Raw genomic sequence first — 26,768 nt, forward strand, 5'->3', positions numbered from 1 at the left:
CACCGGCCCGCCCACCCTCCGGCCCCTCCCAGACCTGCCCCATTGCGGCCTCGTTCTCCCCACAGTACCTCTCTCTCCTCCATCACTCACGGCTCCTCGGCCACAAACCTCCAGTCTTCCCAACCCTAAAGTCTCCCCTCGGCCCCGCTCATCCCTTCCTCACACCCTCAACCGAGGCCTCCGACAGCCCCACTTGCCAACCACCCGCACTTTCCCCTGAAACGCAGCTGCCCCCTCCGGCGACACGGCAGCAGACGACCTCCTCATCACCAAATCCAAGGACTTTTGTTTTGCTCATCCTCCTTACTTAAAAATATCAACCACAGCTCACCCTACTGAGCGAACCCTGCCTGCTTCCAGATCCTCCCTGGGCATCCGTACCCGGTTTCCCACCCGCTTCCGATCACACTCCCTCTCTCCTGTCCTAAACAGCATCACCGCGCAGGTTTGCGCTCAGTCCCCTACCTGCAGCCACCACTGCTTGATGAGTATTCTCCCCCTGGCTCCACAGCTGCACCCCGGTCCACCCAAATATGGAACTCTTCCTCTTCCGACCTCCTCCTGACCATCCTCCTTACCACTAACGGCCAAGCCACACTCTATTCCACAGAGAGCTACCTTTCTCTTACCCTCGACTTCCGGTCCAGTCTCCAGGACCAGTTCTCGCCTTTCCTCCCCGATGCCACTAGAACCCACCACTGTCACTTATTCCCTCTGCACTCCACTGCAGGCCTTTTTAAAAAAGAGTGTAAAGAATTCAACATTACTTCCTTAGGAAGGCCTTCCTGATCCCCTCACTTACATCAGGTTCTCCAGCACATAACGATGCATGTATTCCACTTATAGCGTTTCCCGCAACTGTACTTTTTTGTTTTTTAACGTTTATTTATGAGAGAGACAGAGACAGAGCACGAGCAGAGGAGAGGCAGAGACAGAGGGAGACACAAAATCCGAAGCAGGCTCCAGGCTCTGAGCTGTCAGCACGGAACCCGACGTGGGGCTCAAACTCACAAACCTTGAGATCATGACCTGAGCCGAAGTTGGACGCTTAACCGACTGAGCCACCCAGCTGCCCCACGACTGTACTTTCACGTGTGCATGACCATCTGATTAATGCCTCGTTCCCCAACCACGAGATGCAACTGTCTACAACCACCAGCACATACATCAAGTTTAAGAAACATTCAAAGAAATGAATCAAAGATGGAAATGTGGATTCTTCCCCATTGCTGCTACCATTGCTTCACGTACTACTATATATATTTAACAAATGCAAATCAAGGAGAAAAACAGATTACCAGATACTTACATCCAACTTGAGTAACTTTTCGATCACAAGCTCTAGAATTTCATGCCTCAAGGTTGGAAAATATACACTAATCCTTAGCAAGTTATGAACATAACATTCCTAAAACATAAAAAGACAAAACATTTCAACAGAGAATAAATGTTTCATAATTAGGTAAGCAAAACATCAATTACATGATCTTTAGTTTCTTTTTTTTAAGTTTATTTATTTTGAGAGAGAGAGAGAGTGTAAGCAGGGGAGGGGTGGGGGGGGGGGAGAGAGAGGGAGAAAGAGAGAGAATCCCAAGCAGGCTCCATGAAATCAGCACAGACCGACATGGGGTTTGAACCCACAAACCACAAGATCATGACCTGAGCCAAAACCAAGAGCCGGGCATTTTACTAACTGAGCTACCCAGCTACCCCACAACTTTCAGTTTCAATTAAACAGAAAAAAAATAGACTATCCAGCAACACAGAAACTATACTGTTTATCTATACAATGTTCAGTATAATTAATCTAATCACCCCCAGTGAATTAAATTTGTGATCTGTACACTTCTACAAGTGTTTTCTTTAGAAAAGTTTGAGATAAAATTCATACACAAATCATCCATTTAAAATGTACAAGTCAACACCTTTTAGCATATTCACTTGTGTAACTGTCCCCATAATCAATTTTAGAACATTCTCATCACCCTAAAAAGGAACACGGTATCTTTTGTCTAACGTGTATTTATTTGTGAGAGGGAAAAAGTGAGCAAGCACACGTGCAGGGGGAAGGGCAGAGAGGGAGGGGGACGGAGGATCTGAAGAGCATTCTGTGCTGACAGTAGACAGGGGCTTGAACTTATGAACCATGAGATCATGACCTGAGCTAAGGTCAGCTGCTTAGATGACTGAGCCACCCAGGCGCCCCAACACTGTATCTTTTAGTCATGTACCTCCCCCCAGCCCTAAGTAACCACTAGTCTACTTTCTATGGACTTGCCTATATTCTAGATATTTCACATCAGTAGAATCTTATACTATGTGGTGTTTTAGCATGCCTTCAAGGGTCACTCATTTTGTAGCAAGTAAACCACTCCATTTTAGTGCCAAATAATATTCCACTGTATGGACATAATACAACATTTGTTTATTCATCAGCCCATAAACATTTGCTTATTTCTGTATTTTGGCTATGATGAATAATGCTGCTTTTGAATATTCACATAAAGCTGTGTAGACACATGGTATCTTTCCTCTCGGACAGACACTTCTCAGCGGAAATGATGGGTCACGTGGCAATGTTTAACCTTTCTAAGCAACTGCCAAGATGGTTTTCCAAAGCAGTTCTACCACCTACTGTCTATACTCGCACCAGCAATGTGGTGAAGGTTCTGACTTCTCCCCGTCCTCACCACGACCTGTCACTGAGTATTGCCATCCTAGTGGGTATGAAAGGAGATCTCTTTACTAAAGGTTTTGACTTGTGTTTTCCTGACAGCCAGTGATTCACATGTTCACTGACCATTTGTACATGGATTCTGGAGAAATATCCATTCAGATCTTTTGCCCGTTTTTAAATTGGGTTATTTGCCTTTTTATTATTGAAATACTAAGAATTCTTTATATATTCTATTTTAAGTTTATTTTCAGAGAAAGAGCAAACACCAGTAAGGGAGGGGCAGAGACAGATGGAAAGAGAGAATCCCAAGCAGACTCTACACAGTCAGTGCAGAACCCCACTCTGGGCTCAAACTCACAATTCAAGAAATCATGACCTGAGCCGGAACCAAGAGCCAGACACTTAACCGACTGAGCCCCTCAGGCACCCCAACAGTTCGTCGTATATTCTCGATATACTCCTTGATACAATACGTGATTTGCAAGCCCGCTGTTTGATTTTCACTTGCTTGAAGGTGTCCAATGAAAGAAACACAAATGTTTAATTTTAATCAAATCCAACTTGTCTGGTTTTCTGTGGCTGCTTGCGCTTCGGGCATCCTATCTAGAAACTGTTGCCCGATTTCAGGTCACAAAAATGTTCACCTATGTGTTCTTCTGAGAGCTGTTTTTAGCTTACATTTAGGTCTTTCGTTCATTCTGTTTATGGGGGAGCAGGGGGCTCTGCTCTACCCCATTCTTTGCATGTAGATTTCCACTTGTCCCACAACCATGTGTGGAAGAGATCATTCTTTTCCCCATTAAACTGCTTTGGACAAATGGCTTGTGTGTGTTGATCTTACATTTTATAACTAGGCTGAACTCACTTTAGTTCTAATAGTGCTCATGAGGAATCTTTAGGATTTTTCTAAACGTTAAGATCATGTCATCACAAATAAAGACAGTTTTACCTCTTTCCAATCTGGATGCCTTTTCCCTTTCTTGCCTAGCTTCCCTTGCTAGAAGAACCTCCAGTCCACGCTGAACAAAAATGGCAAAAACAGGGGCTCCTGGGTGGCTCTGTCGGTTGAGCATGTGATTCTTGATTTCAGCTCAGGTCATGATATCACAGTTGATGGGTTCAAGCCCCGAGTTGGGCTCTGGTGTGGAGCATGCTTGTGATATTATCTCTCTCTCCCCCCCACTCGCCTCCCTCTCTGTCCCTCCCCCTCTCATGCTCTCACTCTCTCTCAAAATTAAACTTTGAGGCACCTGGGTGGCTCAGTCAGTCAAATGTCCAACTCTTGGTTTTGGCTCAGGTCATGATCTTACGGTTTCGTGAGCTTGAGCCCCACATGGGGCTCTGTGCTGCCAGCACAGAGACTGCTTAGGATTCTCTCTCTCCCTCTCTCTTTTGCCCCTCCCCCCACCCTCACACTGTCTCTCTCTCTCTCTCAAAAATAAAAGTAAATAAATAAATAAGCAAAATTTTTTTAAAAAGGGGCAAAAGCAGACATCCTTGTTTTGTTCCTCATCATAAGGAAAAGCTTGCAATTGTTCACCATTGAGTGGGATATTACATGTGAGTTTTTCATAGGTGCCCTTTCTCAGGCTGAAACAGTCCCCTTCTGTTTTTGTCATGAAAAGGTTTTAGTGTCTGTCAAATGCCTTTCTGCATCTGGTGAGATGATCATGTGGTCGCTATCATCTGTTCTATTGACATGGTCATTATATTAACTGATCTTAACAAATATTACATAAACCATGAATTCCTAGGATAAATTTCACATGGGCATAATGCATACTCCTTTTATGCTGCTAAACAGTTTTCTACTGTGTTGAGAATTTATCTATATTAGTAAGAGATGCAAGGTTTATAATATTCCACTTGAAAGTGACTATCACAAGCATTAGCAAAATTTATTAACTCCTTATTTAATACTTAGAAGACTATTTTTGACAGAGAGAGCATGTGTGCACGTGCACATGTGAGCAGGGGAGGGAGAAAGAAAATCTCAAGCAGGCTCCATGCTTAGCGTGGAGCCCCACTCAGGGCTCGATCTCATGACCACAAGATCATGACCTGAGCCACAAATCAAAAGTCAGACATTTAACCAACTGAGCCACCCAGGCATACCTTATAATACCTTATTTAGAAAACAATAAGCTATGCTTAGAAGGAAACCACTATTCATTACTGAAAACCACAGATCATCTAAATATTACACAAAAACTTAAAAATTCATCCATAGAAAGTTCTGCCTTCATGTTCAAATAAGGCATGTTTATAACTGGTAATACATAAACTATTACCTTCTAGTAATTGTTATCTGTATAATCATTAAGCCTATCCAGATATTTCTGAAACAGACTCTGCCCTTGACTTGCGTCAGGGAAAAAGGCATTGGGGATCCACAGTCAGTTCCTAAGAAAGGAATGTGAGTCAGGTTCTTAGTCTTGCGTTTAATGTATAAGACAACTGGTAAGAAAAACACATAACATCACCTAAAAGTAACTTACAACTTTTCCGTTATTTCTCCCATGAAAAGATTTCTTACCAAGGTTCTCTCGGATTTTCGAACAAATGGAAATTTTTCCACCAATATTGGCATAAGAAACCACGGTGTCCTAAAAAAACAAAAGGAAATCAACCAATCCATGTTAACTGGGCTTTCTTGGAAGGTAACGTTTCTGTTCTAAGAGCAAATATGGAGGCAAAAGGTAAATGGTAATCAACTATCTCAAGTAACTGGAACCTAAATGCATAGCTTCAGAGAAAACCTAGGATAACTCAGGGGAATATAACCTCCCATCAACTTTGGTATCAACAGCAAGTTAAAGGGGGATTCTTAGTTCTACAAAAGCAATAGAGTTTCAGTTTAAAACTTAAAACGTTTCCCACTGCGTGCACATGTATTACTTTAAAAACAAGAAAAAATTATCAACTTAGGTAATTTTTAAGTTAGTAAATAATAAACTTACAAAGGGAACTTGAAGTCCACTCCCCCCAAAAGAAACCTAAGCTTCTCTTAAAACTGTAATTTTTAAAAAATTAATATGTAATGAACAATACTGGAATTGCAATTTTTATTTATATGGCATGACACGGGGATTGCTCACTGAAAATTTTTGGACATAGTATCTGTTGAAGATAAAAGCAGAATTTCAACCACCACTATACAAACTTTGGAAGAGAGTCTGCATACAAGTTTTAAATAATTTAAATAATACTAATTAAGTTACTAATTCTTAAATAATTTAAACAACTAAAGACAACGAAGAGAACTATAATGCCATTTTTTTGTAGAATGTGATGTTGAAAAAGCCTACAGAAACATGTAGCATACAACCTGAGCTTTGATGCTATGAACATAGTAATTTTCTACTAATTGGTTATCATTTTCTTGAGACTTCAAGACCATGATTCAAAAAAAAATTAACAGGATACTCACGATGGGACATATCTTGCTATTATTTGCAAGGCTCTGTGACAGGTGTCAAAAGTGGCAGGAAGATCTACAAGTAGAAAAGTAAGAGTATGAGCATAACAATAAAACTGAAACCTGAGAAGTTACAAAATTTTTTTTAAGTTTATGTATTTACTTTGGGGGGGGGAGGGGACGGGCAGAGGGAGAGGGAGAGATAGAATCCCAAGCAGGCTCCGCACTGTCAGCATGGAGCCCGATGTGGGGCTCAAACTCATGAACCATGAGATCATGACCTGAGCCGAAACCCAAGAGTCGGATGCCCAACCGACTGAGCCACCCAGGCGTCCCCAAAAGTTACGTATTTTAAGCTAAAAACACCCGCTAACCAAAACTGAATCATTTACTAGCGAAATGTTAACTTGGAAGGTTTTTCTCTAACACCAACTATCACTGCAGACTAAGTGGATTAGTTAAATAAGTAATGCACTGAGGGCAGCTGATCAGACGTTCTTGCTGAAGGTCACAAAAAAATTCCTTCGGAGGTTGCCATTTGCTGCTGCCTACCCATTAGAACAGCTCCTGGCCGGGGCGCCTGGGTGGCTCAGTCAGTTGAGCGTCCGACTTCAGCTCAGGTCACGATCTCGCAGTCCGTGAGTTCGAGCCCCATGTCAGGCTCTGGGCTGATGGCCCAGAGCCTGGAGCCTGCTTCCGATTCTGTGTCTCCCTCTCTCTCTGCCCCTCCCCCGTTCATGCTCTGTCTCTCTCTGTCTCAAAAATAAATAAATGTTAAAAAAAAAAATTAAAAAAAAAAAAAAAGAACAGCTCCTGGCCTCACCCAGTGTTTTAACATTGAGCACGCATTCTCTAAGACACAGGCAGGTCCCTTGCTTTAATCTTCTTTATACTTACTATCATCTTCGTCATCGGAATCCGAAACATCTACGTCACCTTCTTTAATGACCACTCGTGCTTTGTGAAGGAAAAACAAAATACGTTATTCTTTTTGTCACTGACCTAAACAATCAACAGCTACACAAGAGATTTTTTCCACTGTGCAAACTTAGTACAATAATTAAATTTACAGCCAAAAAAAAAGTCAAGTAACTTTACAGTTAAAGCTAAAATTTCTGAGTTCTAAGATTCCAATAGAATCTCATTAAGGTAAATTCCAACCCATAAAACAAACAAACAAACAAACAAAAAAAACACAGCAACGAATCCAGATGCTTCTACAGACATCATTATAGAGAACAGACATGCACCAAAACTGCTAACATGCAGCTCAGAATTTTCCATGTTGGCACAATCCCCACAATGTTCCAAGAAGTATTTAGTAATGGGGTACTTAAAAAATGAAAAATCAAAGAAAGCAAAGAACCACTTACGAGGTACAAAATGAGAAACAATCATGCTGAGACAGGGTCTAAGGAAGACAGTCTGTGCTGATACAAGATTACCAAGAAAAGCCAAATACTCCTCCACCACCGTCTGACTTCTGTTTAACCACTGCAATCTCTACAGGTGGGAGGAAGAGAAAGATAAAAGAAACATGTTACTGATACAACATATTCTGTTTCCAGAGTATTGAAATCACATACTAGTCAGTAAAATAAATGGTAAACTTACCAATAAAATATTGATAAGCTGCTCAAAGTCTTTAGTCAAGTACATGATGGAAGAACGGAATTCTAACAGCCAGTTAATGATTTGGTCATCCTTAAGGCAAACAAAGAAAAGCGCTTTCGAAATCACAAATCCTCTAAAATAACTGGAGGTAATACCTACCTTGCACCAGACATCTACCAATAGTATTTAAATTAGGAGAAAAAAGTCACAAACTTGCACTAAAGCCAAAACTGGAATGAAAATGTCTTAATTTGTATCAAAACAAAAGAACATTACATTTTCTGATTTTAAAAAGTAACACAGGGATGCATTCGTGGCTCAGTCAGATAAGTGTCTGGCTCTTGATTTCGGCTCAGGTCATGATCTCACGGTTTGTGGGATCGAGCCCCCTGTTGACTCTGTGCTGACAGCATGGAGCCTGCTTGAGATTCTCTCTCACCCTCTCTCTCTACCCCTCCCCTACCTGCGCACATGCTCTCTCTCAAAATAGTAATAAGCTTAAAAAAAAGATGTGCTGTATAAAAATGATGGCTCCAGTACATCATAAAATATTTTTCAGGCAATAAAATTCCTGTTCATAATAACTTTTAGTGACATGGGAAAAACTTCTAAATAAAAAGAAAACAAGCCATGTATAAAATATGCTATCAGTTAGATAAATATAAAGTATCAACTATAAGGACACCTGGCTGGCTCAGTTGGTAGAACATGCAACTCTTGATCTCAACGTTGTGAGTTCAAGCCCCATGTTGGGCATAAAGCCTACTTAAAATAATAAATAAAAATAAAAATAAAAAGCTTTAGGGCACATGAGTGGTTCACTGGGTTAAGCATCGGACTTTAGCTCAGGTCATGATCTCATGGTTTGTGAGTTTGAGCCCTGCATCAGGTGAGCTCAAGCCCCACTTCTGGTGAACTCGAGCCCTACTTTGGGTAAGCCCCGCTTCTCTCTCCCACTTTGCACCTCATAGGATTCTCTTTCTCTCTCTCTCTCTCTGCCCCTTGCTCACTTGCACCCTGCCCCCACTCTCTAAAAACATAATAAAAATAATAAATTAAATATATATAATATATTGTTTGTATTAACACATACACACAACATACATAAAAAACTAAGACCCTCCAATTATGAAAGAAATGGTTAATGCTGATTAAGACTCAACACAAGAGGGGCGCCTGGGTGGCTGTCAGTTAAGCATCTGACTTTGGCTCAGGTCATGATCTCACAGTTCACGGGTGCGAGCCCTGCAATGGGCTCTGTGCTGATAGCTCTAAGCCTGGAGCCTGACGCCTGCTTCGGATTCTGTGTCTCCCTCTCTCTCTGTCCCTCCCCTGTTCACATGCTCTCACTCAAAAATAAACATTAAAAGTTAAAAAAAAGTAAAGACTCCACCCGAGAAAGGGACATACAAATACACAAAAGCAATGCGTTATAACCATAACAGTAGACTGTTAATAGACAGTACTGTACTTACAGTAATAATGAGCAAGTGAGGGAGGGGCAGAGAGAGGGAGACACAGAATCCGAGGCAGGCTCCAGGCTCTGAGCTGTCGGCACAGAGCCCAAAGGGGGCTCGAACCCACAGACCACAAGATCATGATCTGAGCTGAAGTCAAACACCCAACCGACTGAGCCACCCAAGTGCCCCACTTCTAGTGATAGATTTTTACAGACAATATTGTACCTACAGTGATAAACCATCAACAGACAGGGCTGTACCTGCTGTTACAGACTGATACTGACAGGGAGTATCGTTCAGCAGGAAGACACCAGGCACCAGGCACGGTGCTCAATACCATGCGTCTGCATCTTTTACTAATCCTAACAATGCTGAAAATGGACTCCTGGTATTCCCATTTTATAGTTGAGGAAGCAGAGACTAAGAGAAATGAATAAGCAACCTGCCCATTCAAGAAGCTAATAAAGAGGGGCACCTGGGTGGCTCAGTTTGTTAGGCGACTGACTTCGGCTCAGGTCATGATCTCACGGTTTGTGGGTCCAAGCCCCGCGTCGGGCTCTGTGCTGACAGCTCAGAGTCTGGAGCCTGCTTCAGATTCTGTGTCTCCTCTGTGTCTCCCTCTCTCTCTGCCCCTCCCCTGCTTGTGCTCTATCTCTCTCTCTCAAAAAATAAACATTAAAAAAAAATAAAAAGTAAAAAAAATTTTTTAAAAAGAAGCTAATAAAGAACCAGGTTCAAACCTGTCTGTCTGGGTCACAGCCTATGCTCCATCCCCTGTCCCACAATCCCTTGCTCCACTCAGGAGCTCACCACCTCTTCCCCACCTTCATCCCACCACTGACTGCTTTCCACGTGCTATTTGTGATGAACTTCATTGAGACTACTTCCTGAAGAAACCCCAAGTAAGCTGGCAGTAAAATAACGTAAATCACAACTCGCTTGCACTATGGTAGTTTCATATGTCCACCGCCATTAAGGATAAGTTAATGGTGGCTCACCAAGGTCTGAGGCAGTGAAGACAAACTAAGTTAGGTGCAAATAAAAATACATGAACTCTATCCTATCCCTGTTCCACCAAAAAAAAAAAAAAAAAAAAAAGTGCAACAAAATTATAAAGATAACATTTAAAAAGCTCCATTTTTTAAAGTAACCTAGTCATAGTCTTTGGTGCTTTAGTACTGAACCATTATTAGAACCAAATTGCTTCCAACACTCTCTGAACTAACATAGACACACTGATGCATTTCTTAGTATGCCAAGACACCAAGAAGTGCTGGTAAAAAAATACAGCGGGACAAAGAAAATGGTCCCTGGAAACTACAGAAGAACACGAGGATAAGGGAAAGCTTGAGACAGCGCCACTTCTGCTGTCGGTCTCTGGTGGCTACATCCTCACAGAGGGACAAGCACGTATTCAGAAAACCAATAGTACAGCTGTGGCTGGAGTAGATGGTAAGCAAGCCAACAGATAAATCTGGGAATCAAAGAGGGGACACATAAATGACGGAAGTCCTTGTAAGTCGGATTTGTAACTAGGAAGATCTGCTGGAAGGGTGGGAAATGGAGTGAACCAACACCTATGTGCTTAGAGAGAACCAAGGAAAATTCCAGTAAAGAGGACACTTCAGCTGGATCTTAAAGAGTAGGAGTTTAGTAGGTAAAGCAATAACAACAGTGAAGACTAATACAGTAATCACCGTGCCAGGCACTATTCTAAGATTTTAACACATACTAACTCATTTAATCCTTACGACCATTCCACGAGTACGTGACACCATTGGTTCCCATCTTACAGATGGGGGCACTGAGGCACGGAAGTGCAGTAAATCTGCCCTCAGCCACAAAGCCAGCATGGGAGGGGAGGCCATGTAGCCAGAGCCCATGCTCAAATAGGTAGCAAATAAAGCAGATACAGACGACCTCTCCCAGCCACGAAGAAAAGGCACATGCAAAGAGATAAAGATGAAAAGAAGTAATGCTCCACGTGAGTTGTAGAGATTGCCTAAATTAATTAATTTAATTAAATTTTAAAAAGCTGAAAAGAGGCAAATTCATGGAATAAAGTATCTAGTGAGGACTGAACACAGAAACAATGTTGCAGACCATGCTAAGAAGCTGGTTCTGTGTGAAAAAGGCATGAAGTTTTCTGGCAGGATGGTGCCCTATTTTAGAGATGCCTCAGGCTGCACTGTGGAGGGTAAAATTGGTGGGGGGTGGAGGTAGGGGTGAGGGGTAATGTGACATAGAGGAGAAGTGGAACCTAGGTAAGCTAAAGGAATTAAGGGAAGAATCCAGACAAAAAAGCACCAACAATGCAAGAAGCCTTTAAGGATATTTTTTTTTCCCCAAAGGCCCTGGTAAATCAATGGATACAAGGGGTGAGAAAAACCCCAAGGTTCCTCGCTCAAGAATTAGGTAAGCAGTAAATCAGTTAAGCACATAAAGAAGGTTGCAGAGGAGTGGGTTTGGGAGAGAGAAAATGCTAACTTTGGGGCATCAGTATTACTTATGGGCTGGCAGTTAAAAAACCAGTCTAGGGCCCACAAGAGCCATCTGAGCTCTAGATACAAATTTGGAAGTTATGAGGACAAAGGTAAATTCCAAAGCTTAAAGGGCCTAAGGAGATCACACAGGAAGAATCTTTAGAATGAGGAAAGGGTCAAGTTTGGAAACCTAATCAACACCAAATTTAAGAACCCATCACAATAATGATTGGACAGAAGTGATAAGAAGACCGCAAGATCCTAGAAACCAAAGGAAATTTAAGAAGTGGGCAGCCGAAGGGGTCTGGGTGGCTCAGTCGGTTAGACATCCAACTCTTGATTTCAGCTCAGAGCATGAACATGCGGTCCGTGAGTTCGAGCCCCACACTGGCCTCCAAGCTGACAGTTCGGTCGGCCCGCTTGGGATTCTCTCCCTGCCCCCACCCCACCCTTCCCTCATTCTCTCTCTTTCAATATAAATAAATAAAACCTAACAACAACAAAAAAGTGGGCAGCTAACAGTGTCCACTGCTACAAGGAATTAGTATGAGGCTTGAAAAAAAGTCCACTGAAATGAGCAGGGAAGAAACCACTAGTAATAGGTCACAGTAATCACCACAGCGGATCTCACAGGGGATTAAAACACGCATGAGCAGTGAGACAGTTTGAGCTGTCACCAGGAACAGTTAACAACCACAAAGCCTTTTGTGTCAGGAGCTGTTCCAAGTGATTCTCGTGTATTAACTCACTGGATCCTCTAAAACGTCTGCACTTAAAATACCTCTATTGTTTTCCCGACTTTATAAAGATGAGAAACGCAGGCAGTGAGTTAAACAAGCTGCCCAAGATCACACACTGGGCAACCACAGAGGAAGGATTTTTATCCCAGGCAATCTGACTACCATGGCCACTCTTCCCAAAACTGGGCAAGAAGGGAAGAAAAGGGAAATGAAATTTCCTGAGTTGTGACGAGATGACAGGTACGTATTTAGAAAGGTGCACCTCTTGAACTTCTTGCACCATCTGCAAAGACGCTAAAAAGAGCAGTTGCTTGAAAGGTAAGTCATCTTTTCTTCTTGTTGTAGCAGCGGAGAGATGTGAGAGCTGCATGCGGCACAGAGGGAAGAGGCTCTAGGAAAGACGGGCCCCGGGGGCTCAGCCGGTTGAGCTCCGACTTCAGCTCGGGTCATTATCTCACGGTTCAGGAGTTGGAGCCCCACATCAGGCTCTGTGCTGACGGCTCAGCACAGAGCCTGGAGCCTGCTTCGGATTCTGTGTCTCCCTCCCTCTCTGCTCCTCACTCGCAGTCTGTCTGTCTCTCCCTCTCCCTCAAAAATAAACGTTAAAAAAAATAAGAAAGGAAAGGTAAAGCAGGGATTCTCAACCTGAGGACTACCAACATTTAGGACTTGATAATTCCCTGTTGTGGAGGGCTGCTCTGTGCATTCAGTGCTGGATGTTTCAGTGGCATCCTTGTCATTCCCTCCCTAGATGCCAGTAGTACCCACGCCCTCCCCCCAGATGTGACAACCAAAAATGTCTCCGGTTCATCACCAAAAGTGCCCTGGGGGCAAAAGTGCTCTTGGTTGAGAACCACCGCATTAAAGTGAGGATCACACAGAGAGCCAGTTCTAGAGCATGGAATAGGACCAAACGTGCAAATTAAATCCATGCAAAATGGCAAGAACTTTGCTAATGATCAAACATAAATTAATTACCTTTATGTCTGGATCTGACAGCTGGTTCTTCAACAACTCAAAGTCACTTGTTTCACCCTAAACAAGGACCAAAAAAAAAAAAAAAAAAAGTTTTGCTTGCTTCAGTTTGCTATTAAAAATCAAGAGCAGGACTTTTAATTCTTACAAAAGGAACAGCGTAACATTCACACATCAACTGTGGATTATAAAATTGTAACTACAGGGGCGCCTGGGTGGCGCAGTCAGTTAAGCGTCCGACTTCAGCCAGGTCACGATCTCACGGTCCGTGAGTTCGAGCCCCGCGTCGGGCTCTGGGCTGATGGCTCAGAGCCTAGAGCCTGTTTCCGATTCTGTGTCTCCCTCTCTCTCTGCCCCTCCCCCGTTCATGCTCTGTCTCTCTCTGTCCCAAAAATAAATAAACGTGGAAAAAAAAAATTTTTTTAATTGTAACTACAAACATTTAAAAACTCATGTTAGTGGAGCTGGACAGCTTGGAAAAAAAGAAAATGACTACTAAAAAGCTGTTCACATTCAGATCTACTTGCGTCCTGACATCTGACGATCACATTCGATACAAGATACCATCCATTTGCGTATTCGCACTTAAATGCTTATATATATGAAAACAAATATTTATATTTTCCCTCCATCGCTGAGATTTAACAGAATCCCTTCTCAACTACCACAAAACCAAACCAAAAACAAACAAAAAACCAAACCCCTCTTGGAGAGCTGGTTTACTGTCCCAAAGCAATGCTTAGGTAATTCTTTCAGAAATAAAACACTCTGACCTAAGGATTTTTATTCCAGCACTTGCTAGAGTTTTTTTAAAGATGCTACATAAATGGAACATTTGAAGATATGAAACCTCAGCAAAGAGGTTATCTGAGCTGACAACATCATGCTGTTATTAAATAACTGACTTCAAACTGGTATCTAAATTCATTTTATTATGTCTACGTGACTGTTGTATAATGGCTACAACTGTATCCTGACCCACCAAAACCAACCTCCCTGTGTCAATTATATCTCAATTAAAGCAGGGGGCAAAAAGCCACCAAACCTCATGTTATCTCCTCTTACCTTTTTGTACTTCAACAAGACTTCTGTCACAGTCCCACCAAACCGAACGGTTTTTCTTGGAGGAGAATTGAAGAAATCATTCTCTAACGTGAGCATATCTGAAAGTCTATAGAACCAAGATAATCATACTATTACATGCAGGGCAGAGAATAAGAAAAAATCAGAAGAGCCAACGTTTACTGAGCCAACATCATTCAGTGGGACTATCACTAAAGCCTCCTAACTGGCTTCCTTGCTTCCACTCTAAACTCCAACATTCTTCGTTCAATGACCTAATGATCTTCCCCAAAATTGCATCATGCTATCCTACCCTCCCTGTTAAACTCTCCAAAGGTTTCCCACCTCACTTAAAATACAAATCCAAGCTCTCGGTCCGGGTCTTCAAGGTCCTATATTAGTCTGGCCCCTGCCTACCTCTGACCTCACCTCCAGCCACTTAACATACTGCAACCATAGTGTCCTTTCTATTCTTCAAACTTGCCATGCTGATTCCCATTTCTTTTGCTGTTCGCTATCAGAAACACTCATCCTCCAGATACGGACACAGCTGGACTCTCGTCTTCCCTCCAACTGAAGCTCAAATGTCAGAGAGACGATTAAAGTACCTATCCTCTCTCTCCTGGTCCCCGTTTTACCTCTTCACGGCAGATCATCACTGCCTGAAACCATCCCTTTCCGTTATTTACTGGCCTCTTCACTGTCTTTCCCTCCTGAGATTGTAAGCTCTGTTGAGAGCAGAGATGTTGTCGCTTTTGATAGACTACTGTCTCCAGGGTCTAACACAGAGAGAGTACAGGTGCTTAATAAACACCATAAATGAGACTATGCTAAGCGTTTTACAAAGTTTTCTTCCTTCAAATAGAGCAGAGTAGTTGGGGGGGGGGGGGAACCACACCAGTATCCTACTAATGACTCTCAAAGCCAAACCCCAAAATGTTTTATGGGGGTTAGGGGCTTTAAAAGTGGAAGAAAAACTGTTAAGAAAACGTGTATGCGGAAACAAATTTCAAACACCAACAAAAAATTAAGAGTTGGTTTGCCATTAATGATCGCATTCGCCTGATGATTCAAACAGCCCAGGGAACTCTTTCCAAATCTACGTGAAGAAAAGGGAGGAATGAGGTAGTACCCAGGCCTGGGACGCTAGGCGGGAGCCCACTGGGGAGAAAAGACCCTTGAACGGAGAACAGATGCATTTTCCCACCTTTACTACCCACTTAAGGGCACGGGCTCACTCTCGAGAACTTGAGATGACCCTCTACCGTTGCTCCCAGGACTCCTTCAGCTCTGCCCCAGGCCCTGTCACATTCGCTTTCCTAACCCCGATCCTGAGCTTTGGCCCCAGATGCGCAGAAGGAAGCGTCCCGGACTCTCACCCGGTCCTCGACGCCCCCAGCGTCTTGACTGCAGACGCTGAGGCTGCCGCATCTCCCGGCAACCGCGTGTGAAGCAGCGGGGCCGCCATTGGGCCCGACAAGCGCGACGACTGCGCCTCTCCCCGGAAGTCGTGGGCCTTCTAGCCGCCCCTGTGGCCCGGAAGACGTGCGCGCGAGCGGCGGCCTTCAGCCAATCAGGAGCGCCATGGGACCGCTCCGTGATCCCGGCGGGCTAGAGCGCCGCCGAAGCTTTCTCCTCCCTGCCCTGCCTTCCGGCCCCTCCTCTCAGTTGGAGGACTTTCCCCGCCTCGCCAGGTGCGGCTGTGAGAGCGGCCAAGGCGCTGCGAGAAGAGAGATCCTTGGCAGCTCCGGCCAGCCCTGAGGGTCCCGAAGGAAGGGCAGGGACCGTTAGTGGACCCCTACTGGTCGGGTGCCACGAGTATTATCTTTTTGGAGTCAAAGCATCCCTTAGTCAAACTGAAGAAACCAAAGCTCTGGTTAACACCAGCACGCAGAGACAAGGGGCAGCCGGGATTCGAACTATGCTCCTCCACCCAGCATATAGTGGGGGGTGGGGGAGGGCTCTATACCCTCTGCGCTATCCTCAAAGACTTTGGAACTAATCTTATCTTTGCGGAAACTGAGGTTTGACGGAGCGATTTACCCAGAAAACTCAGAGCTGAAATCAGAGAGGAGTCAGTTTTCAAGAGGCGTTAGTCCTTGAACTTAAATTCTTTTTTAATTTATTCATTAATTTTGAGACACAGAGATAGAAAGCATGAGTAGGGAAGGGGCAGAGAGAGGAGAGGAAGTGAAAATCCCAAGCAGGCGCTGCACCGCCAGTGCAGAGCCCAACGCCGGTCTCCATCCCGCAAGCTATGAGATGATGACCTGAGCTGAAATCCAGGGTCCTCAGTAGCTTAACCCAATGAGCAACCCAGCAGCCACTGAACTTACCTTTTTAAGGGAGGTCCAGGGGTCCGCCAGACCTGCTGCAAGCAGGGAAGAGTCTTTTAGTATAGGGAAGGGCAGGGCCCAAGGCACGGTGGGGGGGAAGGAAGCAGAGGGAGCCCCTCCCCTTAGTTTCTAAGAATGGAAAATGTTGCAACCTTTGGAAACTGTATAGAATTATCAAAAGGACATTAAGCCAGCTACAGCGACTTGTTACATATAAAGCACTGTTCGATTTTGCAACAGTGTAAAATAAGTAACTCTCTGCCAACTCTATAAGGCACCATTTCTTACCCCACTGGTTTAGGGTTCCTTCAGAATGTTGGGCAGAGATTTTCAGTGTCCTGAGAGCAGGGGAAATTGTACCCTGGCTCACAAAGATTCCTCAAGACAGCCGTTGAAGTGGGAATCTCTTCCCCTCCATCCCCAAAGCAGAGGGGGGAAAAAAATCACAATTCGTTGGAACTCTCATACACTGTCAGAAGTTTAACTCTGCACCGCCAAGCAATTTGACAATTACTTATCCTTTCATTTTTTTCAAGTCTGACATGCACAAAAGAGTGTAAGTTAAGAGCTCCCGGGTGGCTTAGTGGGTTAAGCATCCCACTCTTGATTTCAGTTCAGGTCATGAACTCATGGTTCATGAGTTCAAGTGCCGTGTCAGGCTCCATCCTGACAGCGCGAAGCCTGCTTGGGATTCTCTCTCCCTCTCTCTGTTCCCCTCCCCTGCTTGTGCACTCTCTCAAAATAAACTTAAAAAAAGAGAGAGAGAATATAGTTAATCTAAGTTATAAAACATAATAAAATAAATACCTGTGAATGAACGTACCACCCAATTTATGAAACAGAACATTAACCCTTACTATGGAAGCTTCCTGTGTGCTCCTCCCAGGTCCCACCTTCTCCCTGCTTCCTCCTAAAGATAATTACTATCCTAACTTTTTAAAACCATTTCAACTTTTCTTTAGGTAATTACTATATATATATATATATACATATATATATATGTGTATATGTGTATACATATGTGTATACATATATATGTGTATACATATATATATGTGTGTGTATATGTATATATGTGTATATATATATACACACACACACATATGTATATGTATATATATGTATATATACACACACATATATATACATATATATATTCCTAAACTACATATATGCTTTTGCTTGTCTTTCCATCATAAAATTATCTCCATTCTGCATTATACCTTCTACTGGTTCATCCCATTCCTGTTATATTAGTTGTTTCTCGCCATGTAGCATCCATCCATTATATGAATAGCCCACAATTTATATTTCCATTTTCCTATCACCAACATTTAGATTATTTTTTCCTCCCTCCCAATTATGTACATTGCTGTGAATATGCTTCTACAGTCTCCTGAATCATGTGTGTGAAAATTTTTCCAAAGTAGAATTGTTGGCTTAGAGGGCATATAAGACATGTTGAGTTTTCCAAAGCATTCTCAGAAATATCTCCTTAAATTTGAGCACAGCTCCTTCCTTATTTTCCCAAAGCACAGTGAAGACTAAGCTTCCATGTTAAAAATTCTTCAGCGGAAGCTTCATCATAAGGAAAATCTGAAAACTAAACAGCTTAATTCACTGTTGGGAGTTCTTTGATCATGTCTCTTCATTGAAGATTCTCGATTCAGTTACCCTCTTCCATGGGCCAACTCATCTTGCCTTTTTTATCCAGTCTTGCCTTCCCTGGAGTCCCATCTCTTTTGGTCTCCAGCTCTAATCTAAGAAGGTAAAGGCTGGAGCACCTGGCTGGCTCAGTCAGTAGAGCATGGGACTCTTGATCTCAGGGTCATGAGTTCAAGCCCCACGTTGGGCATAGAGATTACTTCTGGGAGGGAGGGAGGGAGGGACCTCCAAATGAGTAACAGAAAGGCAAACAAGTATTAACACACAGCATATAAAGACAGCCTTGCCCACAATGTGGTTGTTCTTATACATCACTGAGCATTGTACTTGTTCATAACTGTTCTGAGCTTCTTCATTCCAGGATGAATTTTTGCTTTACTTTCATACACCCAGAAGACCCATTAAACTGTTTTTCAGAAGAGCGACCTTCCCCTAGAGATGAATTTTACAATCATCCCTAGAATAGTTCTGTTGGTTAAAGTTTCTTGGCCTGAAAGTAACAGAAACTATCTCAAGAGGGCTTAAGCAGAAAAGAATTTGATACTAATGATACACGGATGTCTTAAGGCAACAGAAAGTAATTTCTCATTGGCCAAGTTTGAGTCGAGTGCCCTTCTCTAACTCAATCGAGAGAGGTGAGGTCATAGTGTACCAAATGGCTTCCAATGAATACTTGCTACAGATGAGAGGTAGTTTATTTATTTTGAGAGAAAGCCCGCGTGTGCTTGAGCAGGGGAGAGGCAGAGAGAGGGAGAGAGAGAGAAGCCCAAGCAGGCTGTGCGCTGTCAGCAAAGAGCCGGACAAGGAGCTGGAACTGTGAGATCATGACCTGAGCCAAAATCAAGAGTCGGCTGCTTAACACACTGGCCCCCCCCCAGGCGCCCCTAACCATTTCTAAGCATAGCGCCCAGTAGTGTTAGCTACATTCACAATGTTGTGCAACTATGTCCAGAATTCTTTTCACCTGAAACTTGATGCCAGTAAACAACTTCCCCTTCTCCCCTCCCCCCAGCAACCACCATTCTTTCTGTCTCTATGAATCTGATTCTGTCATATGAGAAATGTCATAGAAGTGGAATCATACAGTATTTGTCTGGCTGTGACTGGCTTACTTTATTTAGCTGGATTACTTCACTTCCGTTATTCTTTTTTTCCAAATATCTGCCATACGTAGTCTTTCAGCCTGAGTTAATTATTTTAAATTATAATATAGAAATATAAAATAGAAATTTTAGGGGCGCCTGGGTGGCGCAGTCGGTTAAGCGTCCGACTTCAGCCAGGTCACGATCTCGCGGTCCGTGAGTTCGAGCCCCGCGTCAGGCTCTGGGCTGATGGCTCAGAGCCTGGAGCCTGTTTCCGATTCTGTGTCTCCCTCTCTCTCTGCCCCTCCCCCGTTCATGCTCTGTCTCTCTCTGTCCCAAAAATAAATAAACGTTGAAAAAAAAAAAAAAAAGAAATTTTAAATATAATATAGAAATTGTAATACAGAAATATAATACAGAAATACCAAAGCATGGGACAGAAAGGGGGAAGAAATATAAAACAGCTAAAGTTTTTGGGAGTTTTGATCAAAAGTATCGTACCACCTGAAAACATGTTTTTGCCTATAATGGAAATCTCTAAAGAAAACTATCCCGATTTTAGAGCATTCTTGCATAAATAACCTACTGATACAAAGAAAGAATGTAAGAAGACACTCTCAAATGAATTTTATTTGATTACCAATAAAATGTACAACCCAATCAGATTTTAAAAGCCTTGGGAAAAATAAAAATTCTTGGGAAAATGGGAAATTCATGTTCACTAAATGAAATGAACATATAAATATAAATTGTAGCATGTTACAGTGCATTGATTGTGTTGACTTTTCTATTAGTTAATGAGGTCACAAAGTAATCTTAAATTCAGAGTTACATTTTCCACTGTCCGTTTCTGTGGGGACTACACTTACTTCCGTCTTCACCCAGAGTTTGTGAGGCATTATTTTCTACTTGGAATTCTCTCACAAGAAGTCTATTTTAAAAAACAACTTTTTTAAAAAACAAAGATCATTTAGAATAGCATAGTTTATTATGGCTTAAGATTCTGGCAATAACTTTATGATCTGAAGCTGGAAAATTCTCCCCAACACTGACACACGTACACTTGGCAAAGGCCATCTAGTAGGCCCACTGGCCTGAGAGAGATCAGCACTCCACATGGAGGTTTCTGAAATGAGGTTGAGAGGTAAGTACTTGTGCTTTTATAAAGTTGGCACTTAAGTCTGTAGAAACACTGGTGATTCTGGAAAGAAAAAAGCAATTTGTATTTGAGATGAGATTTATAAACAGAGTGGAACAAAAAAATTACAGAGTTCTCTCTGGGAACACAGCTTTCAAAAGAGGAGCCACCCATAGATTGATGTGGGGTATTACAGCTCAAGTTACAATTGGTGGGCTTACGAAGAACACTCTTTAATAACTTTAACTTGAAAGGAAAGCTTATAATCTACGTCTTATAACAAATCATACATCAATTATACCTCAATTCCGACTCCAATGGAGCCCACCTCTGATTGTTAGGACAAACAAGACAATCTCTGTACATTACTTAGTACAGTGTGTAGTGTATCATAACACCCAATAAATGTTAGCTGTTGTTATTGACAAATGCCCCAAGTGCATCTTAATTCAAAATGGGAATATGATGATAAATATAACAGGGGCTCCTGGCTGGCTCAGTTGGTAGAGTGTGTGACTCTTCATCTTAGGGCCCCGAGAACAAGCCCCATGTTGGGGGTGGAGACTAGTTAAAAAATAAAAAATTAAAAATTTAAAAATAATTTAAAAAGAAAAGATAAAAAAAACAAAGGTGAATAAGATCTTCATGGTCTAAAAGATACCATGACTAATTAAGAGCTAATAAGTCCTCTGAGGATAAAAATATTTTTCTTTAAGTACCTCGTGAACTACAGAGCAATTTTTTTTATTATTCTAGATCAGGGTTCCTCAATCTCACAGTAATGATGGTTTGGGTGGAATAATTCTGTGTTGGAACAGGCCAGCCAGGGCACTGTGTTTTGCAGCACCTCTGGTCTCTACCCACCAGATATCAGGAGCGCCCCTCCTCAACTCTGCATCTTTCTGTTGCTGGGGACTATCACTGTGAGTTCAAAGGCCAACGTGGGCATCAGTTTCCACCCCTGCTCCCCCCAGAGCTCCCGATGCCTGCCTGTCTGGCCAGTGTCTGCTCAGGGCCTGAACATCACCATCTACACATTCTAGACTCCACTAGGGGCAAATGCCAGGCACCAAACAGTGGAATCTCAATCTGGGAGTCAAAGACTCTGGAAATCACCTCCTCTCAGGCCAGCGGAACAAGAGATGGCCAGGTTGCCTGAAAGATCAATGCTCTTAGATGAAAGCCTCCAGATGACTCAACGGGAGTCAGAGGAACTATGCAACCTACCCACACACACTGGGAGCCGTTTTCTTTTCTCTCTCGGTATATAAGCAATCACATAATATCCTTGATTTTATCTTTTGGCCCACAGAGCCTAAAATACTTACTATCTGGGTCTTTATAGAAAAAATTTGTCAACTCTTGTTTTAGGTAAGTATCTTACGGTCAATATAGAGAAACGTGTCATAACATTTGGTGTTCATTCTACCTGACGTCATCTTTGTAGCAAAAAAAGGGGTGGGGGGTGTGCCCGGGTGGCTCAACTGGTCAAGTGTCTGACTCACGGTTTCGGCTCAGGTCATGATCTTATAGTTCGTGAGTTTGAGCCCCGCATCAGGCTGTCTGCTGTCAGCACAGAGCCCACTTTGGATCCTCTGTACCCCTCTCTGCCCCTCCTCTGCTCTCTCTCTGTCTCAAAAATAAGTATTTTTAAAAAGGATTTTAAAAGAAGTTATGTGCAAGTAAATAAACATCTGAAAGCGTTTTCCAAGATGAATGCCCATGGAGCCTACACTTGGGTTAGAAACTGTTGCTAATGTCTAAGAGGCCTGTTTTCAGCTTAAAACTGGTAAAGACCTTAGAATTATTATCTAATTATTGGCCTACTGCCATTACCTTACAACAGAGACCACAGGTAGAATTATAACACATCTTATCTTTCTTTTTTTCTTTTTTTCTTTAAGTAGGCCTCATCCCCAGCACAGAGCCTAACAAGGAGGGGCTTTAACTCATGACCCTGAGATCAAGACCTGAGCTGAGGTCAAGACCCCAAGGCTTGGGGCCCCTGGGTGGCTCAGTCGGTTTAGTGTCCAACTCTTGATTTCAGCCCCAGGTCATGATCCCAGAGTCATGGGATGGAGCCCCGTGTCAGGCTCCACTACTTGGGATTCTCTTTTTCTCTCTCCCTCTGCCTCTCTCCCCTGCTCACGATCTCTCTCTCTCCCTCTCTCTCTCTCTCTCTCAAATAAAAACATAAAAATAAAAATAATTTAAAAGCTTTAAAGAAAAAGAGTCAGAGGCTTAACCGAATGGGCCACCCAGGCGCCCCCACACATTATCCTTCTTAACAAGCCTAAAGAAGAAAGAAATTAAAGAGTTTGACTTCCACAGAATATTCATTTGTTACCCCTCGCCCCCCCACCCCGGAAATGAAACCAACCAATATGAAATAACCTTCTTGGATAACATGTTGATAGCATTTAAACAGGGAGCATTAACATAACCTCAAAATACTGCTCTACTCTATACTCTCCCCACCTCCAGAGCAGGTAATTTATGGAATAGGATTAGAGAAAAAGATCAGGAAATTGATACTCAGCAGTGAATACCATTATGACAGCACTTAACCCACTGAGCAGGGTCACCAATTTTGACCTTCACACGACCTTTTCTACCTTTCTAATTGACAGAAGGTTGAGGAGTTAAGTGGAATTGGTCATCAAACAGGTTAGCACAGAGGGTCTTGTGATCTAGTAGAAAGTTCATGGGATTTAGTACAAATAGCCAAATGTTTTCCAAACTTCAGGATCATTCAACCTTCACTATACAATTTTTTACCTTTAAGTTGGCTCATGTAAGTGTTTGAGTTTTTTTGGTTTTGTTTTGTTTACTTAACTATGAAAAGTTACTTACTTTACTTATACTGTGAAAAGCAATTGGCACTATTGTAAATAGAAAAACCAGTTATTACTTGGCATAAATAGAAGTTACCCATTGAAATAACTTTAACACACACAGTATTAAATCCTAGCTGGGTACAGTTGTTGCCTACCAAAGCATAAGAGAGGTGCTGGAGATCACGAACCCCAAACTAAGGATGTTCTCCCGGACAGAATCAAAAGGACCACAAAAGAATTTAAAGGGGAATAACTTCCCCCCCCTGGAGGACTTGTTGCTATTTAATGCTGTGCCCCTGTACTGCCTAAAATCATCCTGTTTCAGAAAAAATGCAGAGTCCCTCTCCCCACCTCCCCCTACAGCTCCTGGTGGAATGTCTTACTTACCACCCTGTCCTTAGTAAGCCTAAATAAGAGAAATCGATCTCACTCTGGGGGTGAGCAGGTAAAGCTTTAACAACACTGTTCCACGCACAGCACTAGGTTTCAAAAACCTCCCGAAGTTCAAAAGATCTAATCCATGCAGGAACAGACCACTTCACCTCCACTTGCCTCATTTTTTTTTTTCCAAGAGAAGGGACTGAGGAAACCAGCAGAACACAGACCTGGAAACAATCAAGGAATACTACTTCCAAAGGCACTTACTTGGCAAAGGCCTGAGCAGCCACTCAGATGGCTGGGGTCTGGTTCTGTACTAGGGAGGGTGACTTCTCGTCTCTGAGGCAGGGACAGGTGTGTTCTCAGGGGGCACTGACTGCTGGGCCTGGGACCCAGGGGGTGGAGATGAGGCGGCAGGGGGTTCCTGACTCAGCTCCTGGCTCGCTGGTAGTGGAGTCTCAGAAGCCTGTGCAACTGGCTTCTGAAACTCCTGGGCAGACGCAGACTGGCTGGGAGTCATCTGGCTGGGAGTCATCTCTCGAACTAAAGACATGATGCTCTGGGGGTCCTGCTGGGTGTGACACAGGGCCTGAAAGTCCGGGACAGCAAGGGAGAGCCGCAGGTCCACAGTTTGGTTCTGAAAAGACTGGGATGACAGAAGCTGGATCACAGACACAGGGGTGCTCAGGGCCTGGGCTTGGGGAGCCAGAGCAACTGGAGATGTAGTTTCAGAGACCAGAGAAGGATTCTCAGTCTGGCTCTGTGAGGCTACGGGGGCTTGGAGGTGGCTCTGTGAGGCTGCAGATAACAGCCGGTAGCTTTGAGAGGCCAAAAGGGCCTGGAGGTTGCTCTGCGCAGGTGCTGGCACCAGGGGATGACCCTGAGAGGCCACGGGCACCAAGAGGTGGCTCTGAGTGGCCATGGGCACCAAGGGTTGGCTCTGCGTTGGCAGAGACACCAAGGACTGGCTCTGAGAGGCAGGGACGAGTCCAGGTTGACTCATGGAGGTCGAGGGGGCAGCGGGCAGACTCTTAGAAGCCAGGATGGGCGCAGCCTGGCTGCCGGAAGCCAAGGAGGCCGCAGGCTGACCCGCAGTGGCAAGACTGACTGCAGGCTGGATCCTCAAAGAACGCACAGCTGGAGGCTGGCGGGCGGAGGCCCAGGGGACTCCGTGCTGGCTCCTGAAGGGGAGGACGGCTGGGGCCCGAGGCCGGTCGGGAGGAGACACAATGAACTCAGGCGGCCCCACATGCGTGGATGACGATCCCTTCACGAACCCTGGCAGCCCGGCCCCAGGGCCTGGGGAGCGAACTCCCTCGGAACTTCCGACCGGTTCAGGTTTGGGGCCCAGGTCCTCTCCGCGCAGGTCTTGCGCGTCGCCGCTCTCCTGGACACTTTGCGTCGCGTCTTTGTCCTCGTCCTCCTTCTCCAGCCGGTTTTCGAGCTGGCCCGTGACGGTCATATCCAGCGAAGCAACGGTCTGAAGGAACTTCCTGCGACTGCAGCGCCGCCGGAAGCCCCTCAAGTTCCGGGACACGTTGCAGATGGTGAGAGAGAAGCGGTGGCTGACCGTCTGGCTTAGCGCGTCCACCATGGTGGAGGAGAGCACGTGGAAGGGCCTCTTCGAGGGCTCTTCCGCAGTCAGTTCGATGTTGCCGGTGTACCAGAAGACCCACCACAGCAGGCTGAGGAAGATGATGATGGAACCCAGGTAGAGCAGCAGGTCGGAGAAGACCAGGCGCGCGAAGACCCCGGTGAACAGCACGGTCGCGCCCACCGTGTCGAAGGCGACGCCCAGCCAGAAGAAATGCCTGCAACGGCCGAGGCCCGTCCGCTTCCGGGTCTCCTCCACGGAGTTTCTTGAAAGCTCCATGAGTTGCCACTGTCGCCGCCGCCAGGTCCGCAGAGGAGACCAGCCCGCCACCCTCCGGTTGTGGCCTCTGGGTCGCCATGGCAACGCCCCTGCCGGGAGGGGGGGTAGAGTGGGCGGGGCGAGAGGGAAAAAGAAGCCGCCTATTACCTGCCGTGAGAAAAAAAAAAAAAAAAAGGGCGGGGGCACCGCCCAAGCGAGGGGCGCATGCGCCGTGCATCCCGTCGCCCGCGCGCACGACCTTCCCGCATGCGCAGTGTTTCCGCCCAGTGCGTCTCTCGCGTTTCCCCAGCATCAGGACCCGAATGTGGGGAATTTCGCTCTGGCACCGGTGGTCTCTGTCCCACTTTCGGCGGGTGAAGTGCTGCATTCCGCTCCCCACGCCCTGCCTTTGAGAGCCCGGGCGAGCTTTGAAGGAGAGCAAAGGTCAAGGACCCTCTTCTAGTAACTTCGCCCGCAGCTGGGAGTACAGCGTGGTCCCAGGTGCTGCCACCTCCTGAGGAGTTAATGGTGTCCTTTGTTTTGGTGAAGAAGCGGCTAGATTAGGATCTGTTGTTAGAGCTTAATTCCCTTCTTATCTATTTGCTGGTAGTTACGTTCTTGCCAGTTAACAGCACACCTAGAAGTGAATTCTCTGAGGGTTTTTCCACTCTCCATTGTCTTTCCTTTTATTGTTACCATTTTTGTTCACCTGTTGGCCCTGGCCCCTGGGGATACTTAAGTATCGGCGTTTCCCACTCTTCCCAACAGAGTAAGGTAGGAAAACTGTGTCAAAAATAGGAACACCGACTGGAGCCCGAAAACCACAGTAGATTAAAAATGAGTTCATTGGAACCTTGGGAATTGGGCGTGAGAAAATTAAAACCAGCATCAGACCTGGTGTCATTCAGGTTCTGTTAATAAAAAGTCACAGCCAAGCACCGGCCCCTGGTCTCTAAGTTGCTAAAGGTGGAATTTTTTTTTTTATGATCTTTTATTTAAAAATACATTAGATGTGCAGAAAAGTTGTGAAGAGAGTATAGAGAGTTCCTCT

At 44.3% G+C, this 26,768-nt stretch overlaps 2 protein-coding genes across 4 annotated transcripts in view; both read right to left on the reverse strand.

Moving 5' to 3' along the window:
- RRN3 (RRN3 homolog, RNA polymerase I transcription factor) overlaps positions 1–15,909 on the reverse strand; it is a 30,008-nt gene extending 14,099 nt beyond the window's left edge. For 2 of the 3 annotated variants that reach the window (XM_047087633.1, XM_047087632.1), the window contains exons 1-9: positions 15,809–15,909; positions 14,433–14,538; positions 13,371–13,427; positions 7,710–7,799; positions 7,469–7,598; positions 6,993–7,052; positions 6,108–6,171; positions 5,214–5,283; positions 1,310–1,408 (exon numbers count right to left, since the gene is read on the reverse strand). In XM_047087633.1, the coding sequence (XP_046943589.1) occupies positions 1,310–1,408; positions 5,214–5,283; positions 6,108–6,171; positions 6,993–7,052; positions 7,469–7,598; positions 7,710–7,799; positions 13,371–13,427; positions 14,433–14,538; positions 15,809–15,897 (765 nt within the window). In that variant the 5' untranslated portion in view covers positions 15,898–15,909. The remainder of the gene's footprint in view (positions 1–1,309; positions 1,409–5,213; positions 5,284–6,107; positions 6,172–6,992; positions 7,053–7,468; positions 7,599–7,709; positions 7,800–13,370; positions 13,428–14,432; positions 14,539–15,808) is intronic. The other variant, XM_047087634.1, reaches the window with a different exon arrangement.
- Positions 15,910–20,134: 4,225 nt separating this feature from the next.
- Positions 20,135–25,871, reverse strand: LOC124518051 (proline-rich protein 36-like). Its single transcript, XM_047087830.1, has 2 exons — positions 24,133–25,871; positions 20,135–20,713 (listed from the first exon to the last, which is right to left on the reverse strand). Exon 1 carries the CDS (start codon positions 25,736–25,738, stop codon positions 24,182–24,184), a length of 1,557 nt encoding a protein of 518 aa, XP_046943786.1. The 5' UTR covers positions 25,739–25,871; the 3' UTR covers positions 20,135–20,713; positions 24,133–24,181.
- Positions 25,872–26,768: the final 897 nt, after the last annotated feature.

This window comes from Lynx rufus, unplaced genomic scaffold, assembly GCF_022079265.1.
Source record: "Lynx rufus isolate CCGP_SWC_20201006 ecotype Redwood Valley unplaced genomic scaffold, mLynRuf1.p SCAF_23, whole genome shotgun sequence".
NCBI classification, from domain to species: Eukaryota; Metazoa; Chordata; class Mammalia; order Carnivora; family Felidae; genus Lynx; species Lynx rufus.